The sequence below is a fragment of the Dendropsophus ebraccatus genome, chromosome 9 (genome assembly GCF_027789765.1).
Source record: "Dendropsophus ebraccatus isolate aDenEbr1 chromosome 9, aDenEbr1.pat, whole genome shotgun sequence".
Taxonomy (NCBI): Eukaryota; Metazoa; Chordata; class Amphibia; order Anura; family Hylidae; genus Dendropsophus; species Dendropsophus ebraccatus.
In genome coordinates, this window is record NC_091462.1 from 39397075 (window position 1) to 39415523 (window position 18449).

At 42.6% G+C, this 18449-nt stretch overlaps 1 protein-coding gene across 1 annotated transcript in view; it reads right to left on the bottom strand.

Annotated features, from left to right (window-relative positions):
• The window catches only part of CWC22 (CWC22 spliceosome associated protein homolog), a 59282-nt gene extending 42872 nt beyond the window's left edge, over positions 1-16410 (bottom strand). The window contains exons 1-7 of the mRNA XM_069985185.1: positions 16195-16410; positions 10641-10708; positions 9876-10010; positions 9366-9635; positions 4604-4732; positions 2176-2344; positions 1937-1990 (exon numbers count right to left, since the gene is read on the bottom strand). Coding sequence (XP_069841286.1) covers positions 1937-1990; positions 2176-2344; positions 4604-4732; positions 9366-9635; positions 9876-10010; positions 10641-10708; positions 16195-16221 — 852 coding nt within the window. The 5' untranslated portion in view covers positions 16222-16410. The remainder of the gene's footprint in view (positions 1-1936; positions 1991-2175; positions 2345-4603; positions 4733-9365; positions 9636-9875; positions 10011-10640; positions 10709-16194) is intronic.
• Between the last annotated feature and the right edge of the window lie 2039 nt (positions 16411-18449).

Here is an 18449-nt window from a genome sequence, read left to right on the forward strand (position 1 = left end):
AGATCCAGAAGCGAGACCCGGCGGGATCAGGTGAGTATAGGGGGCTGTAGCGGGGGGTCGGGAGCCTGTCACCCCAGCACAGGGGGTGACAGGTTTCCTTTAAATTTAGTTGACAAAGTTTATCCACAAATTATTCCATTTTTTCAGTAAGCTAAAGGTCCACATGAAATGCATGTAAGCTCTATTAATATCACAAATACTGGTTACAGAGAAAATTGCTAAGTCATCATATACATTAAAATATTCATATATGTAAATATATTTAAAAACCTACATTCACAGCACAAATAGAAAATATGAATTCTTGGAAAAAGCATGTAAGGCACAGACTGAAAATATATTGCTACAATTTAATATCCAATTTCAGAGCCCTAATAGAAGAAAACAGCCTATACAAGTCTGTAATATGAGGTCACTTGTGCCATACACAACAGATTTTACTTGCATTTACACATATTACAGCTAAGCGTGCATGCCCTATATATAATTACATCAGCAATGTCGTGCCCTGTGGTTATTCACAAAAAGCACCTACACTTTCAATCATGAAACTTCACCCTTATTGTAGATGAAAACATTCATTCCTATATAAGTAGGAGTCCCAATAAATGTACTGTTGTATTGTTCCAAGTGACTTCTAGTCTATTTCTGCTAATAAACACATGTGCACCCACTGGTCAGTGACAGTGATTATTAAATCTGCACACCAAACAGCAGAACAGGCTACACGGTGCTCCAACATGTTTCACCGTAACCTGGAGTCCTCTGGGCCACTCCGAAAGTCTAGTGTACGGACCCTATTACACCGAGCGATAATCGGCAGATTATTGTTCCGAGTAATAGAGACAAAAAATAAGTATATACGTTACTTAACCACGCTCCCCGATGTCTTCCTGGCTTCTCCCCGCAGCTGCTGGTGCAACTTCACAGCTGATCTTTGAAGTGACAGGCTACTTAGCCAATCACTGACTAGGACAGTACTGCCGTGGGCAGTGATTGGCTGAGCAGCCTGTCACTTTAAAGACCAGCTCTGAAATTGTACCGGTGGCTGCGGGGAGAAGCAAGGAAGACACTGGGGAGCGGTAACATATATACAGTGATACCTTGGTTTAAGAGTAACTTGGATTGAGAGCGTTTTGCAAGAAGAGCTCACAGTTTTTCACAATTGTAACTTTGTTTAAGAGCTCCCTGTACTGGGTGGGAGGGCGAGTGGTCTGCATAGCGGGGTCGTAAGCCCTGTACTCTGACCCAGGAAGTCTCCCTCACCTTCTAAATCATAGCATATCCACTTCAGGCAGGGGCTTGTATCAGGGGACAGGACTGTGGAGGTTATCTCTTTATAGCTGTAACCCCCCTATGTGCCCACATCTGCCCTGCTCATTCCTTCATGCACCTTCTTGCAGTGTTTCCCATTCTCTCAATTCCTGCTATAATGTGAAGTTACACACTGCTGTTATAATGTGCCTACACTAACACTCAGCTTTACACACTGCTGCTATAATGTGCCTGCACTCACAAGCAGCCATTCACTCTGCTGTATAGAAAAGTTTCCTGCACAGCTGTAATTCTCACTTCCTGATTGGTCCATGCTAAACACACACCCCTTTCCAATTGCTGTCATGTGACCACACAGACCTCTGACCGCAGCCCTGCTTCTCTATTCTAGCCTGTTGTACTACACTCCTGCCTTATGGGGATCTGCAGTTCCATCCTGTATTTACAAACCGCTGCTGTATTTTTCATTCTTATGCACTTGCTATTCATTATACTCCACATGCTGATTGCTATACTCTACAGTAACTTATAATAATAAAAAAAGGTCTGGGGGGGGAAAAAAAAAAAAAGGAAAAGATGAAAGACTTCTAATTTTTAGCTAGAGATGCTGCGGTAACTACTTTATCACAATTATATAAAGAGAACAGAAGATTTCACTTACCACATTCTGATTAATGATATGAGCGACAAACTTTGAAGACGTTAAACAAAGTTTCTAAGGAGAAAAAAAAAAAAGTTTACAGTCAAGAGCTGAAGTTTCTTCACAGAGAAGGCATACAGTTGTTAAGGGACGTTGTCTATATTAGTAAATTACACACCATCAGGGGTGTGACCAGATATAAATACCAAAAAATACTGCTCAGAGCAAAATTCAGCAGAAATGTTCAAGTTATTACTCACCTTATCATTTCTTCTGTAACCTTTACGGAAATTTAGGATGAGCCTCTTTAGAATGAGTTCTCCAATCTGAGGAAACTTGGAGTTGATGATGGCTACCACCGCAGCATAAACATGAGTGAAAATAGGAGAGGCGCTCTGAGCAAGCAGAATAGATCTGGCCAGCTGACCTCTACAAAAGATAAAAAGACCCTGTTTACCATACAAAAATTATCAAAATAAGAAGAAGTTCTTTAGAAACAGAAAGACAAACACATGGTCAACAAAATCAAAATGCAGCTTAAGTCCTTAAGAGCAATGTTCCAATCTACAGCACAAACCTGAAGGCCACTTTACACAAGCCGAGCAACATCAAAGAGTAATCCTCAATTAGCGGATAATCAGTTCTGTTATGGTGCGTTTACACGGAACGATTATGGTTCAAATTTTTGCAATAACAATTTTGCTATCGTATTTGAGCGCTAGCTGCTTGTGTAAACACAGTGAACGATCAAGCGTCGAGCGAGAAATCGTTCATTTTGATCTTTCAACAAACTCTCAAATCGTCGTTGGTCGTTCGCAAAAAATTTGCAGATCGCTTCGTGTAAACAGTCTTTCACCGATTCACCCTGTGTGTGAGATTAAGGCTTAAAGAGGTATTCCCCCCCAAGAGCTAAAAAAAAAAAAAAAAAAAATGCTCCCAAACCTAGCTGGTCTTACTCACCAAGTCCCCTGAGAATTTTGAGCCATCTCCCGTTTTTCTAGCTGCTTCCGTTCCATAGTTACAAGTTTTTTAAAAAGCCAAACTATATCCAACATGGCGCCGGCCAGAAAACTACATCTCCCATCATGCAATGCTTATGCCTGATTGGTACATGATGTAGCAGAGCTGATATCCAGAAGATATAGCAGAGTTGAGTGAGCGATAAAGCTTGAATTAGTTGAATTAGTTAAATTGAGCTGAATGAGCAAGCTGAATGAGCGAAATAGCAGAGCTGAATGAGCACAATAGCAGAGCTGAATGAGTGGCGCCGCTGCTGGTGAGTGACGCGGCGGTTCCACCAGTGCTGGTGAGTCGGGGGGGGGGGGGGGGGTACAGCGTCGCCGGTGAGCGGGGGATTGAGTTGCAAAGGGGGGGGGGCAACGTTAGGGGGCACAAAGGTGACCAGTGGGAGGGAGTCGAGAGACACTGATCAGCAGCAGCTGTCGGTGTCCTCCATCTCTTCAATGGGCTGGGTTGCCGTCTCAGAGGGTGGGGGTCAGGAGCAGGGAGTGGAGACGGGTCGGACTGAGATTTGATGATTCTATGCGTTTGGTGGGGGTGAATGCATCTACATAACAGCAAAACTGTGCAGAATCCATAATAAATTGATATTGGAAAGATGGAAAGCTATGGGTGGGCAATGTAGTAATGTTTTTTTTTTTTGGGGGGGGGGGGGGGGAATACCCCTTTAAGCGATCTCAATAACAATTTTTTCAAACGCTATAACGTTCCATCTAAACGCTGATTTTTATAAAAAAAACACATTGTTATTCTGAAATAGTTAGTCAATCGATTGGGTGAATTATCGCTCCATGTAAACACAGCATAAAAGTGTCAGATTTGCCAACAAGCTGATTAGATTTTTTGTGTGGCCATTACATTTATTGTTATCAGCCAGACAGCTTTTTGTAAACAGGAGATGTGCAGCCCATAATACATGTTAATGGCTGCACGAACAGTACAGCGATTGTTCATGCGGCCCGGCATTCTTCTAACCTGCTGTTAGTTTCCCTTTAATGGCATCTGCTCCCTGATGAACTCACAAAATTAGCTGTAGACTCCTTTCAGAAAACATCCTAGACTGATCCCACAGGTCTTTTTGGATATAGAAGTTCGATATGGTGAACTAGACTTGCTACTGATTTATCATTCACTGGAGGGGGGGGGGGGGGGGGAGGAATTTACCTAACATGTGTAAAGTAGAATTAATCCAGTTGCCCCTAGCAACCAATCAGAAACCCTTTCAATTTTTCAAAGAATCTGTGAGGAATGAAAAGCGGAATCTGATTGTTTGCTAGGTGCAACTAAGACAATTCTACTTTACACCAGTTTGATAAATCTCCCCCTAGGTGTCTATTTTATTTGTCTATATAGTTGGATACATTCCATGCTTGGTGGTTAGCATCTTGCCAAGTTTGTATGTTTGTATTTGCACCATTTATTTATTTAGACAAGTGGGAAAACACCTTTCTAGAATCAGAGATGGAAATGCTTTTAAGTCCCCCAAAAGGGGGGAAAAAAAACACAACCTACATGTGTTCTATTAAAATCAATGGATCCAATGTGTGTACGCTGTGGTATGTGTCTGCATACCCCTCTGACAGTTTTCCAGCATGTAGGACTCACAGGAATTGTTAAAAGATCATAAGGTTTACAGAAGTCTTATGAAGACAAAGAAAGAACACCTACCTGCCCCTAATGATGTTTTCCTGCAGGAGCTCCTGGATGATATTTCCAATGTTAGATACGTTCACTTTGTTGATGAGACCATTGATTGACTTCTTTAATGCCTCCCAGCTCATTCTCTGGTAAGCTAAACTGTTTTGAAAAAAGGAAAAACACTTCAGTACCACAAGAAGAAAATCAGGATACGTGATACACTTGGCCAAGAAATAAAGTTAAAGGCATTAATGTAACTGCACTATTACTTTTAAAAGTCAGACCCAGGGTTTCATATTTATGCAGCATTTGTTTAAAGGACAACTCCAACAGAATTTTTTTGGGGCTTATTTAACACACATTACAAAGTTATATAACTTTGTAATGTGGTTAAATAACTGGTCTGGCCCCCTTCCCCCACTTTTTTCATACCTCTCATCCGAAAACAGTTGCTTTCTTTCAAAAACGGCACTACCCCAATCCTCAGGTTGTGTGTGGTATTATGACTTCACTCCATTCACTACAATGGAACTGTGCTGCAATAGCACACAAGAACTGGGGACAGGGGTGGTGCTGTTTCTGGAAGAAAGTAGCCATATCTTTCTTCTAAACCTGCATTGATCCCTTTACAGGACAACTCTGGCGTCAGGAAAAAAATAAAAAAACCACTAACAGACACAGATCCTATACTCGCCATCCCGATCGACATACAAAATTCCCGCCGGCCGCGGTCCCCATCAACCCCATCCACGTCTTCAGATCTTCTTTACTTCCAGGTTCCCATGGCATGAATGAGAGCGAAAAGGCTGCCGATGTGCGTACACACCGGCAGCCTTTTCATTGGCTGGATCGCATCACATGGCTTCCAGTTTGCTCAGCCAATCAGAGCTGAGCAAGCTAGAAGCCATGTGATGAATTCTAGCCAATGAAAAGGCAGCCTTTTAGCTCCCATTCATTCTAAAGGAAGAAGCTGAAGCAGAGGGAAACCAGGCCCGCCCCCGGAAGAGGACGGGGCAGACAGTAAATGTGTAACTATAGTTTTTTTGTTTGTTTTTTTTACTTCCAGGGCGGAACGGCTCCAGGCAGATGACTAACACACATTACAAAGTTATATAGTTAAGGGGAGTAAAAAATAAAATAAAATAACACCGGAGTTACCCTTTAAGATTTCTCTCAGACACCACGCATGCCGTTTTTGTGGATTGAAAAAAAAATGGCACAAAATATGCCTGGAAAACTGTCAGCAGTTCTTCACGCTTCTGGAGTTTTATCTGACAGATTTTTGAAGCCAAAGCACGGAATGGATGTGAAAAGAGGTGAAATCTTAGCCTTTCCTTTATGACCTGTCTCCCTGTTTATAGTCTGTTCCTGGCTTTGGCCATCTCTCTGTGTAAAGGCACCCTTAGTATTGGTGTTTTTATTTATGCAAGTGAAGCTAAAAGCCATGAAAAAAAAAACAGCAAGCACAAAACAGTCATATGGGTATTGCATTTCCTATTCTCTTATTCTCAGCTAACATTTGGTCGCAGAGTTTATGAGCCAAAAAAAAACAAAAAAAAAAAAAACCCATGCACCAATTTGGGCTTTTTTGTGATCCCACCCTAGTAGAGGTTGGTATCCAAGGTCAAGTCCAGTGGATCTATACTGGTAAAGAATAATGTGTGTACACAGACATACAGTGGCATTTTATAAACACCATAAGAAAACTACACTTAGGCTTACTGAGCAGTTAAAACCAATGGTTGTTTCCCCATAAACACCTTAGAGTGAAGTTCTGTCACGTCTTGTTCTCCAGCCTCCTGCAAATCTGTACATTTAATAATGACTCCCACTTGATTCCTAGAATCCCCGCCAGCTGCTCCTCTTTCATACGACTCCTGTTCACGCTCCCTTTCCACCCACCTCTCATACAATTACAGCTTTAGTAAGGAACTTAAGCCTCAGCCATTTTCCTCTATATTGTGTGGCTTCTGCCATCCGGCTGTGAGCGAACTGAAGTAACACAAAGATCTGTGCAGAATGTTTGTATCAGGTATTCTCTGTTCATGTGAATACAGCCGAGCCCACAATTAAGATATGTGCGCCTCGTGCGGCGGCAGATCCCTCTGTATATACATCAGACTATTCTATAATAGGCACACTCTGGCTTAATCTCCTTACACGCTTTATTCTGCCATTCCTTGTTCCTACCTATTAATTCTTCTTTGTTATATTCTTTCCCTAAAGATCTTTTCAGTTCAGGATAAAACTCTACCCATCATGCACTTGTTCTGTAGTAACACAAGTAACACTTTCCTTTCATATTCAGAAAAACCACCACTTATGCACAGTAGTGTCACTCTCACGATTATTCTGCTCCGTTATCTTTAGCCTATATTCACATCTGAATTGCCCACTAGGGTACCTTCACACATACCTAATCCGCTGCAGATTTTTAAACAGGATATCCAGGATTAGAAAAACATGGCGGCTTTCTTTTAAAAACAAGTGCTACACCTGTCCCCAGTTTTGTGTAGTACTGCAACTCTGTTGCATTACAAGGAGAAATCCAGGCAAAACATAATTTTAAATATAACAAAAAAAAAAAAAGAGTAAAGCAGGGAGCACTCACTGATAACTTCAAGCTTGACAGTCCTTTATTGCATGCAGCTATGCTCTTATGGAAGGGAGGACAGGTGGACTAGGCGGACGCGTACACCTCTGGAACGTCGTTTCACGCCCTTACGGTGTTTCTTCCTGTCGGGAAGCGCCGTTAGGGCGTAAAACGTCGTTCCAGGGGTGTACGCGCCTGCCATATGAAATATGTTATAGTATGTTATAGTGTAGGAAAGGATAGAAGTCAACCAGTCCCAAGAAGGCGTCTTTAAATCAGGCTCCACAGTTAGCCATACACATAAGATAGCTGTCAGTCAAATGCTTGTTCAGCCAACAACTCTCTCTTCTGACCACCAGTCACACACAGGCAAGTTGGGCTCAACAAAGCATCTGTTCTGAATGGAGGCGGAGAGAAGGTCACTAAAGATGTGCTTTTTCTTCCTCCAGAACAAAGTGATCAGGCAAGCTTAAACCCAATAGCACTTTTCTTCTATTTTTCTCCAACATCTGATATTGGCGGACATAGGGACACCCCTGTACACATTATAGATGTCAGAAGGTTTGGCCAGCTATCTAATGTTCACGAGCTTCATAAGTGAATGTTATGCAGATAAAGAGAATATATTAGAATAAAAATATTTTGTCTTCTATGGGAGAGCTTTCTAGGCATGCCCTGTGACCTGCTCAGAGATCAGCGTATAGGGAAAGAAGCTGTGACCATCACCAGTAAACGGTGTAAACCTGTATTATCTTTACATGTGTCACCTTTCATTGTAATCTTGTCTATACTGATGAGACGAATAAAAGTTTGTTAAACATAAAACTTGGCTTAAAGGGGTACTCTGGAGATTGTTTTTCTTTTAAATCAACTGGTGTAAGAAAAATATATAGATTTGTAATTTACTTCTATGTAAAAATCTTCAGTCTTCCAGTACTTATCAGTTGTTGCATGTCCTGCAGGAAGTGGCGTATTCTTTTATTCATGACAGGAACTGTCCAGAGCAGGAGAGGTTTTCTACTGCTCTGGACAGATCATGACATAGTCAGAAGTGGCAGGAGAGAGCACTGTGTCAGACTAGAAAGAATAAACTACTTCCTGCAGGACATACAGCAGCTGTTAAGTATGGGAAGACTTGAGATTTTTAAATAGAAGTAAATTACTAATCTATATAACTTTCTGAAACCAGCTGATCTGAAAGAAAAAGATTTTCAACGGAGTACCCCTTTATATGGAACATATCAGAAAACTACTTTAAATCCTGTTTTTGTGTTTTATGTTTTTAAGAATCTAGTTTTTTTTAAACAAAAGTAATTTAACATAAACCTGACATCTTGCTTTATATATTCTAACCATTAAACCTAAAGCTGAGATTTCCTGTTCTGTCAGTGGTGGTGGCTAGACAGTGATCCGTACAATTATAGTAAAAGGTGGGACCAGCAGATAGAAAAGACAATAGCAGTTGAACAATGTCATCTGAAAAGGTCACAGGACATTCACACAAACATATCCTATACAAAGTAGTGTCTGGAGATGCTGTGTCTATGTTCATGGGGCTTGCTGTTAAGTATATCACTAAATGCTTTTAAAAAAAACTCTAGCAAGATAGCTGCCCTCATAATAATGTCCTAAACAGAAAAAAAATCAAACACTATTAAAAAAAAAAAAAAAGCAAAACACAAACATTTCAACTGAAATAACCCATCTACACAGAATGGAGGCATTGGTCACGGATTTATCCCCAAGAGCAGTGCTCCATAATAATACCACATGGTGTAGTGTTATATATAATTCCTGCTGATCATACCTGCCGTGTCAGGAATAATAATATATCGAAGTCTATCATGTTGTTTCCACTCTTTCTCCCCTCCATTAACTTTTTTCTTTTTTTGTATCCCCTCCTTTTCCCTTTTTTGTCTCAATTACAAATAAAAACTCTTTGAATACGAAAAACAAACATATTTCAAGGGTACCTGTCAGAAGGCTGATGTCTCCAGAGAGGCGTGCAGACGCAGTTGCCGCTGGATTGCCTTGGATCTGTCCCAGGCCAGTTGAACTCCTTTCATGAGCAATATTAAAATAAGGCTTGGGCTTGCATGGGACAAATCTAAGGCAACGCTAGCTTTCGGTGGCAGCTGTATTCTTTTCAACTAGCAAAACCATTGAAGGTCTCCATTCTAGCATGGTAAGGTCACTCACCTGCTCTTGTCTGTTATCTGTTCTTGCATCATACGCAGCTTAGCAGGTGGGATATAAGCTCCACCGGTACGAGTAAGAATAGGATCCAGTTCTGCCTTCTTCTTCTTCAAGGGAGGTTCGGTAGACTCCTGTGTTTCTGATCGCTCTTCACTTCTCCTGGATGAAGGAGATGATTTCCTATCTTTGATCCTGTTCGAATCTCTGTCTGGATCTCGTCTTGATCTATCTCGATCCCAATCCCGATCCCAATCTCTATCCCGATCTCTGTCCCTAGGACAAGAGTAAAGACAAATCTGTAAACAACACAAAGAATCCTACTAAGAACGTAGGACTGATTAATAACCCACACTGCACTGGTGCAGAGCACATCATCCAGCTTCATGTGGTTTATGTTTCCCCTTACTGAAATCCGCCCAGAAAGCATACCTGCATTTTCCTGTAGCTTTTAAGAATAAATTGTTGTGTGTAAATGAAGATTATCAATTCCCAGCTATTGCATTAGAGCCTTACCTTGTGTAGTCCGATCTCTCATATCTCCCATTTCTTGGCCTCTCATCATCATATCGATCGCGGTCTCTGTAGCCTCTACTACGATCAGAGTACCCTCTATCACGTGGGGAAAGTGACCTGTCTCTTTCCCGAGTCCTACAAAGACCAAATGTATTTACAATACACATCCATTACACTGATGGTATTTCTACAGTAAACACTTTCTCTAATAAAGTTACCGAGCATGCTCTATAATGCTCCGTCAAAATCAACCAGAGACTGGTTCATTGTTCTATAGCCAAACTCATGGGTTCTTTGTGACATCTATCAAAGCAATTGTATATCATTTAAACTGTGTGCAAGACACAAAAAGCAAAGCTCACACCCAGCCATTATTAGATTCAGAGAACTGCATAAGACCGTATAACAAAGCATGATGATGTCAATGAGGGTCTGCTGCTCATCGCTGCTGACTTCAATGGGGAGCCCGATCGATCTCAGGATGCACACACAGCGAGGAGGGAGGAGCAGGAGGGGCCGCCTGAACGATCCTGTGATCGCTGAGGAGCGACAAGCGACAAGACCATGATCATTTGACATCTTGCAGAATGATCACTGCCTTTCAATATGCGCCATTACCCTAAACTATTATCGTCCTTAATCTTTTAGTGTAATAAAGCCTTTACGATTCTTTATGTACACAAAGTAAACAATGCAACTTGCACTGATGATAGTAGAAGATCAGAAGACACAATAGGATAGCACAAGATGAATGACACTACATACCTGTCCTCTGGAGAAGAGCTTCCCTGTCGAGAACTGTGAATGTCTCGTCGGTCATAACTGGAGGAATTCTGGGAAAAAAAAGGAAAAAAGATGAGAAGGACGTGGAAGAATTTGAAGTAATGTTTTACTGAATTCTTATTATCTGTTTTAATATTATTATTATTATCTGTATACATATTGTTGTTGTAATGGGAAGAGAAATAAAAGCCTCTGCCGGCAGGCCATTGGGTAGCCATATTTTTCACCAATATGTTTGTCGAAGAGCTAATACCTTTTACACAGATATGGCAGATTTTTGAAGCCAAAGCCAGGAACAGACCATAAACAGAGAACAGGTCATAAAGGAAAGACTGGGATTTCTCCTCCTTTTAAATTCATTCCTGGCTTTGGCTTCAGAAATCTGTCAGATAATCTGTGTGTGTGTAAAAGGACCCTTAGATAAGGGAAGGGGAACCTACCGTACTACAGCTGTAGCAAAACTACAATTCCTGTTGTGTCTGGACTGACATTGAATGTATATGGCCACCTTAAAAGGGAACCAGTTAGCACAACGGTGCTGATATGGTTCCCAGCCGCACGCTATACATCTCCTGTGCAGCTCGGAGCATACCAGTCGCAGAAGTATTGGGGAAAAAGTAGTTTTATTCTTGCGTGCGAGGCTAAGAGAGGGCTGTGAGCGCGCAGAAGATTGACGAGAAGCCACTAACCGGTCTCTCTGCCTGTCAATGACTAGTTGCCCCCTCTCTCCTGGCCTCGTACACTGGAATAAAACTACTTTTCCACGATGTAAAGCTGACGTGGCCGGCAGCCTCGGAGATCTGCACAGTAGAGTGCAACTGGGAACCATACTGGCACAATCGTGCTGATTGACTCCTTTTAACAGAGATGTAAAACAAACGGTCTGCTTAAGCCCTGTATTACAGCTGCCTCTGATACAGCAGGTTTTACTGAAAGGAGAGGTTTTCTAAACAAAATACAGGCCCACCTAGACTAGGAGCTACTACTGAGACGCTGGGCATACAATGAAAGTGTGTCTGGTCCAAAAATAGAACATTTATATAAAAAAGTCCCATGAGGGACTACAAAGCCAGTGGTGAGCAGCCCTCTTTTTTTCACGAGAAAAATTTTGTGATGTACATGGACAGTGGTTTGCACGGGAATAGTAATTGTTTAGAACATTTAATTATTTGCAACTTTACACGTTTATAACATGTTATGTAAGTAAATAGTCATATTTAAGCTATAGAAGTCAAAGCTTTTTGTTTCCGTTAAAAAAAATGAATCTTTTTTTTTACAATGGAAGTCAATGGAAAAACGGATGCACACAAATGCACAATTTTTTGCAAAAAATGGATGAAAAAAAAAAAACGGATTGCAAAAACGCAGTGTGAACCTAGACTTATCAGGAGTCCCAGCGATCGGACCTCCACTGATTCACAAGTTACACCCTATCCTGTGGATAAGGGATAACTTACTAAAGCAAGAATACCTTGGCAAGGATGTCAACTCAAAAAAAAAAAAAATGTACAGTAGAAGGTATGTACTATTGAATGATCTATCCCTGCATTTTAAATCTTAAATAGGAAATTGGAATAGTGCCTAAAACATAGCTTTTATTCTATTCAGTTAAGATACACCAATGTCCGTGTCCCAAAAACCAAAAGCAAACTATTTAAAATCATATAGGATCCCTAAACATCCAGAAGGCACGAATTCCATAAAAAAATAAAAATAAAATAATAATCACAAAATCTGTTGGTAAACAGATGTAGAAATAAAGGCAAGCTGATATACATGTAAAATCATGCCACTATGCGACTACTCACTGGCCCGGTTATCAGTGTGCGGGGTAGTAAACAGAAGAATTGTGTACCCTTATGTACTTGTGTAAGCCTGTTACTGCAGTGGCAGCATAAGCAATATTGTATTGTTTCCCCCGGCACAGTCTCCGGACTAAGAATAGGTTCGGCGTCTGCAGTGGCAGATGGCAAGGATGTGACGGGCGCCAGGGGCAAGCGTACCAATGAAGCATTTTCTACCTCTCCCCGTGCCTACAATGCTCCATCGGACTGGCCTCAGGAGCCCTGCCGGAAGGCATTTTACCTCAAATTGTGATGTCACGACTCGAGGGAAAATGCCTGTCCCTGCTGATGGACAACCCACTCAGCCAATCAATGACTGGAGTGGCGTCCCGCTTGGACAGCCCACTCGTCCAGTTAGTGACTATCAACCGAGTTGTGATGTCAGTAGCGCAGGAGATCCCGAAGCGATCCGGGCCACAAGACACGGGGAAAGGCAAGTTAGTACAGTTTGTTATTTTCCCCCTTGCCCTGCCATTTAAAAGAGAAAAACCCTGAGGACAGACTTCTCCTTTAAATCAACTATATTCACATACATCATGCGTCATCATCTTCTGTCAGACTTTCTTTGCGGACCCCCACATGTCAGCATCCTAAAACTGGCTATACACATCAACCAAGATGTTGACTGAGAATGTGCAGTAAAACCTCTCTGATATGGAAACTTTCTACTATAAAGACTTCTCACATGTCACAAGTTTTGATCGGTTGGGGTCTCACTGCACAAACCACCACTGATAAGGAGAATGAGCCAGGAGAAGTGCACCTTAGTGAATTTCACTTCCCGCCTTATACCGCTCATCATCCTGATTGGTTGGGGAGGGGGTCAAAGCACCTGAAACCCTGACTGATCAAAACGTTTGACATGTCCCTGTGACATATACGCTTTAAGACCAAAAACTGCATTTAGAAGAGCTGATTCATCTTGAAATCCCACAAGCCCCCCCCCCCCCCACACCAAAATAGCTGAAAAGCTGGTGTTGTTAAAATCAGCAAGTATGGCCAACATTAACCCAATGTGTATGAAAACATTAAAGGGGCTATCCCAAAAATCACAACTTTATCATCTATCCACAGGACAGTTGCAAAGTGCCTGATCGCTGCCACAAAGTACCTGTTTGAAAAGAACCGCAGTCGATTATGCGCATTACTGCTCCACGTAACTTCTACAAACCTTGGTAAAGAAAGCAGAGTAGAGAGTGCTACAGGCAATGAAGCAGCAGCACATACAAAGCCATCGTTCCATTCATATGAGAGACCCGGAACCCTATTCTTGTGATTGTTGGGGGTTTCTGCAGTCAGACCCCAGTGATCATACAGCAAATAAGTGTTGTTGATGGAAAAACCTAACTCAAACTAGGTGCTATAGATCCCATACGACTAATATCATTGCCCTGACATAGCACATGCCTGGTGTGACCATAGCCTGTCTATGACTAAAACAATTTGTCTTTCCAGAATGTGTAGCCACCTATACCAGAAATCATGTGAACAGAAAAACATATAGAGGTCCATGGGTATGTCACATAAATGTCTGATGTGGCTCAAAGAGAGCCAGGTGTAAACAAAGGGGTAGTTCCCATTTCAGCATGTTATCCTCTAACCATAGGATAGGAGACAACAAGCTGATCGCTGGGGGTCCAACAGACATAGACCCCCCCCCCCCCCCCATCCCAAAATGCAATTACCCTGCAATAAACATAGCACATAAACAATGAATGGAGCACAAACCACAGTGGCTGTGCAGAAAAGCCGATCACTCCATTCGTTGTAGGGCTATTGAGCCCCTGTTCTCAGGATCTGTGGGAGTCTCCGTGTCCAGACCCCCAGCAATCACCTTGTTATCCCTCCTATAGATAGGGAATAAAAAGCAGAGATAGACATATTCTTTTAACCCCTTAAGGACAGAGCCAATTTCGATTTTTGTGTTTTCGGTTTTTCCTCCTTGTGCTTAAAAGGCTATAGCACTTGCATTTTTCCACCTAGAGACCCACATGAGCCCTTATTTTTTGCGTCACTAATTGTACTTTGCAATGACAGGCTGAATTTTTGCATAAAGTACACTGCGAAACCAGAAAAAAATTCAAAGTGTGGTGAAATTGAAAAAAAAAAAACGCATTTTGTTTATTTGGGGGAAATGTGTTTTTACGCCATTCGCCCTGGGGTAAAACTGACTTGTTATATATGTTCCTCAAGTCGTTACGATTAAAACGATATGTAACATGTATAACTTATATTGTATCTGATGGCCCCGCTCTGAACTCCCTTACCGGCATCAGGGCGTAAATTTACGCCAGATGTCGTTAAGGGGTTAAACAACATAAAGTGAATGTACCATCAGGCCTGGACTGAAGCACTGGAGGCGGGCCGACCCACCCCCAGTGGGAGGAACCCCCCGCCCTCTATGACGCAGCTCCATTAGAATCGATGCAGCCGCATCATAGAGGAGAGGTTTCCTCCCATTGCGGGTGGGTCGGCCCGCCTCCAGTGCTTCAGCCCAGGCCTGATGGTACAGTTACTTTAAATTGTCACTGTTGTTTAATTATTATTATTATTTTTTTTTTGCAGAAATCAATAGTACAGGTAATTTTAAGAAACTTTGTAATTGGGTTGATTAGCCGAAAAATGCATTTTTATCAGGAAAAACCAGTTTGAAGCTCTCCCCCCTGTCTTCATGATTGTCTATGGAGAGGGGAGGGGTTGAGGGAGGGGCACCAAAAAAGGACAACAAAGAGTTAATTTACAGCTACATCACCGGGCTATCTCCCCTGACAGTCAGCTCTGAACACGGCTTTCACACAGCTCCCACTGTGTAATCCTTTGTTCCCTGCTGCCAACTAATCTCCCTCCTCCCTCCATAGAACAGACAGGATCTGACTGATGTAAAAGAGTAGATATTTCCTGATAATGTGCAGTGGATGAGATAGAGAGGGGGGGGGGGAAATAATGGCATATTTGCCTAATAAACCCAATTACAAACTTTCTTAAAATAGCATGTACTATTGATTTCTGCAAAAAAAATGTAAATAGTGACTTTTATGCCTGATGGAGTAAAGTAAACCTAAGCCCTCTAGCTGCTTCCTTCCGTCAGGCCGGTTTTGACAATGGGTTTTTGTTGGCATCATCGGCTTGAAATGTAACGTCCACAATGGCCGACGATGCCCCTCTGGTTCAGTACAATGCCTTAGGTAATCCCAGCTACACCACTCCTAAGTATATCAGGACGGCCGCCGCAGTGGCCCCAGCAAGGTACGTCTCCCAGCTTTCTCAGACACCTGAACAGTAGATCTGCGCAACTAGACACGAGTATATAAGAGAAGCTGGCCGCTGCGAGGGGCAATGGTGGCCATATTGGCCATGGACTAGGCCTACATAGGGATACCTGGGTGTGAGACTACCATTCAAGTGAATGAGTCACATGACCAGGAATCAATGTAATCACCTAAACAGAAAAGCTTCCATCTTATTATCAATAGAGATATAACATATGTAATACCCAGCAGGACAGGTACCAGCTGTGATACTGTAAGGAAACTACAACTCCCATCATACACGGCCAGCTACTAGCTGTCCAGGCAGCATGAGAATTCCATACACTACACTGAGCCCCAGAGTATAGCCCGGCCGAGGTCAGAGGTAAACAGCGCTGGAGTCACATGACCGCAGTACGGGGAGACAGCAGACACAATACTTACTCGGACTTGGGCCACGCTGCTCTTCATGATTCTGCTATAACCGTCTCACTACGGGACACAACAAAGCACCGCTCCGCCTCCGTACTCTCCCGCCGGGGTAACGTACTGTGAGTCCTCCGCTCCGTCGCTCGCTATCCGCGGTCTTCAAACTAACCAATACCGTCCTACCCCTCACTCACACACGATACCAGCCAGTACTCACTTCCGGTTTCCCAGCATTCCCTCACGTGACGTTCCTGACGTATACGGCTGCCTGCAGAGGACAAACATCGCGAAAGGCGTTTTAACATTCTGGTGGCGCATTTGTCTGTTTTCACACGTATTACTGGCAGCGGAACAAGTCTTTTATTCATTTAAAGGGGTTGTCCAGCGAAAAAATGTTTTCTTTCAAATCAACTGGTATCAGAAAGTTAAATAGATTTGTAATTTACTTCTATTTAAAAATCTCAAGTCTTTCCATACTTATTAGCTACTATATATCCTGCATGAAGTGTTGTTTGTTTACATTCAGAAACATTGCTCTCTACTGACATCTCTGGCGGAGTCAGGAACTGTCCAGAGCAGCAGCAAGTCCCCATAGAAAACCTCTCCTGCTCAGGACAGTTCCCGACTCCGCCAGAGATGTCAGCAGAGAGCACTGTTTCTGAATGTAAACAAACAACACTTCCTGCAGGATATATAGTAGCTTATAAGTATGGGAAGACTTGAGATTTTTAAATAGAAGTAAATTACAAATCTATTTAACTTTCTGATACCAGTTGATTTGAAAGAAAACATTTTTTCGCTGGACAACCCCTTTAATTTTCCTTATTTAAAAAAAAAAAAAAAAACCTTTGGACATGAGTTTATTTTGCTTTTGGGATGCAGCCTATGGGGAGATTTATCAAGCATGGCGTAAAGTGAAACTGGTGCAGTCGCCCCTAGCAACCAATCAGATTCCACCTTTCATTCCTCACAGACTTGGAAAATTAAAGGTGGAATCTGATTGGTTGCTAGGGGCAACTGAGCCAGTGTCACTTTACACCATGTTTGAGAAATCTCCCTCAATCTTTCTATTTTTGTGACACCTTACTCTTAGTGCTGAGTGAACCAAACTTTTGGATTCGGCAACCTTAGTTGAACCCGACTGCTTTCTGTTTGATTCCCCGAAACTGGAGAAGTTGGATGCCGCACTACAGAGTCCTGGATACAGCCACAGGCAGCCCTAGGGTGGCATCCAACCACTGCAGCCCCAGGGAATCAAACGTCAAGCATTCGAGTTCGGATAACATTGCCAAACCTGAACATTTTGACAGGTTTACTGAACGCTGCTCTTAGCGCAATTATTTTATTTTTATCTGGCAGTTGAGGGTATGTTTTTATTTTCTGGTGCTATCTTTAGTACTTAGGCCTTGTTCTACTCCCCAGCCCGCAATGTAGTTGCCAACATTTGAAAACTTATTCCAGGGACACTTTTGCCTTGACAATCAGGAGTGCGGCTTATTGTGGGGGTCTAGCCAGGGCTGTATTTACCACTAGGCACCTGTGGACCGGTGGGAAGAAAACAACTTTTTTTGTTTCATTTTTTTAGTCTCCCACCTCCCTTTCTGACTTGCCTGTAAATTCAGCATCTTTTCATAGGGGGGAGTGGGCAAGGGTGTGATTACAGAATAGAGAGAGGGAGACTGGTGTGGCGGTGTTATCCAGTCACAGTATGGCGTTATTGCTCAGGTCTGGTGTAGCTGTGTTATCCAATCAGAGTATGGCGGTATTGGTCAGGTCTGGTATGGTGGTGTTATTCAGTCACAGTATGGCGGTATTGGTCAGGTCTGGTATGGCGGTGTTATCCAGTCAGAGTATGGCAGTATTGGTCAGGGCTGGTGTGGCGGTGTTATTCAGTCACAGTATGATGGTATTGGTCAGGTCTGGTATGGTGGTGTTATCCAGTCAGAGTATGGCAGTATTGGTCAGGACTGGTGTGGTGGTGTTATTCAGTCACAGTACGGTGGTATTGGTCAGGTCTTGTGTGGCGGTGTTATCCAGTCACAGTATGGCGGTATTGGTCAGGTCTGGTATGGTGGTGTTATCCAGTCAGAGTATGGCAGTATTGGTCAGGACTGGTGTGGTGGTGTTATTCAGTCACAGTATGGTGGTATTGGTCAGGTCTTGTGTGGCGGTGTTATCCAGTCACAGTATGGCGGTATTGGTCAGGTCTGGTGTGGCGGTGTTATCCAGTCACAGTATGATGGTATTGGTCAGGACTGGTGGCGCTGTTA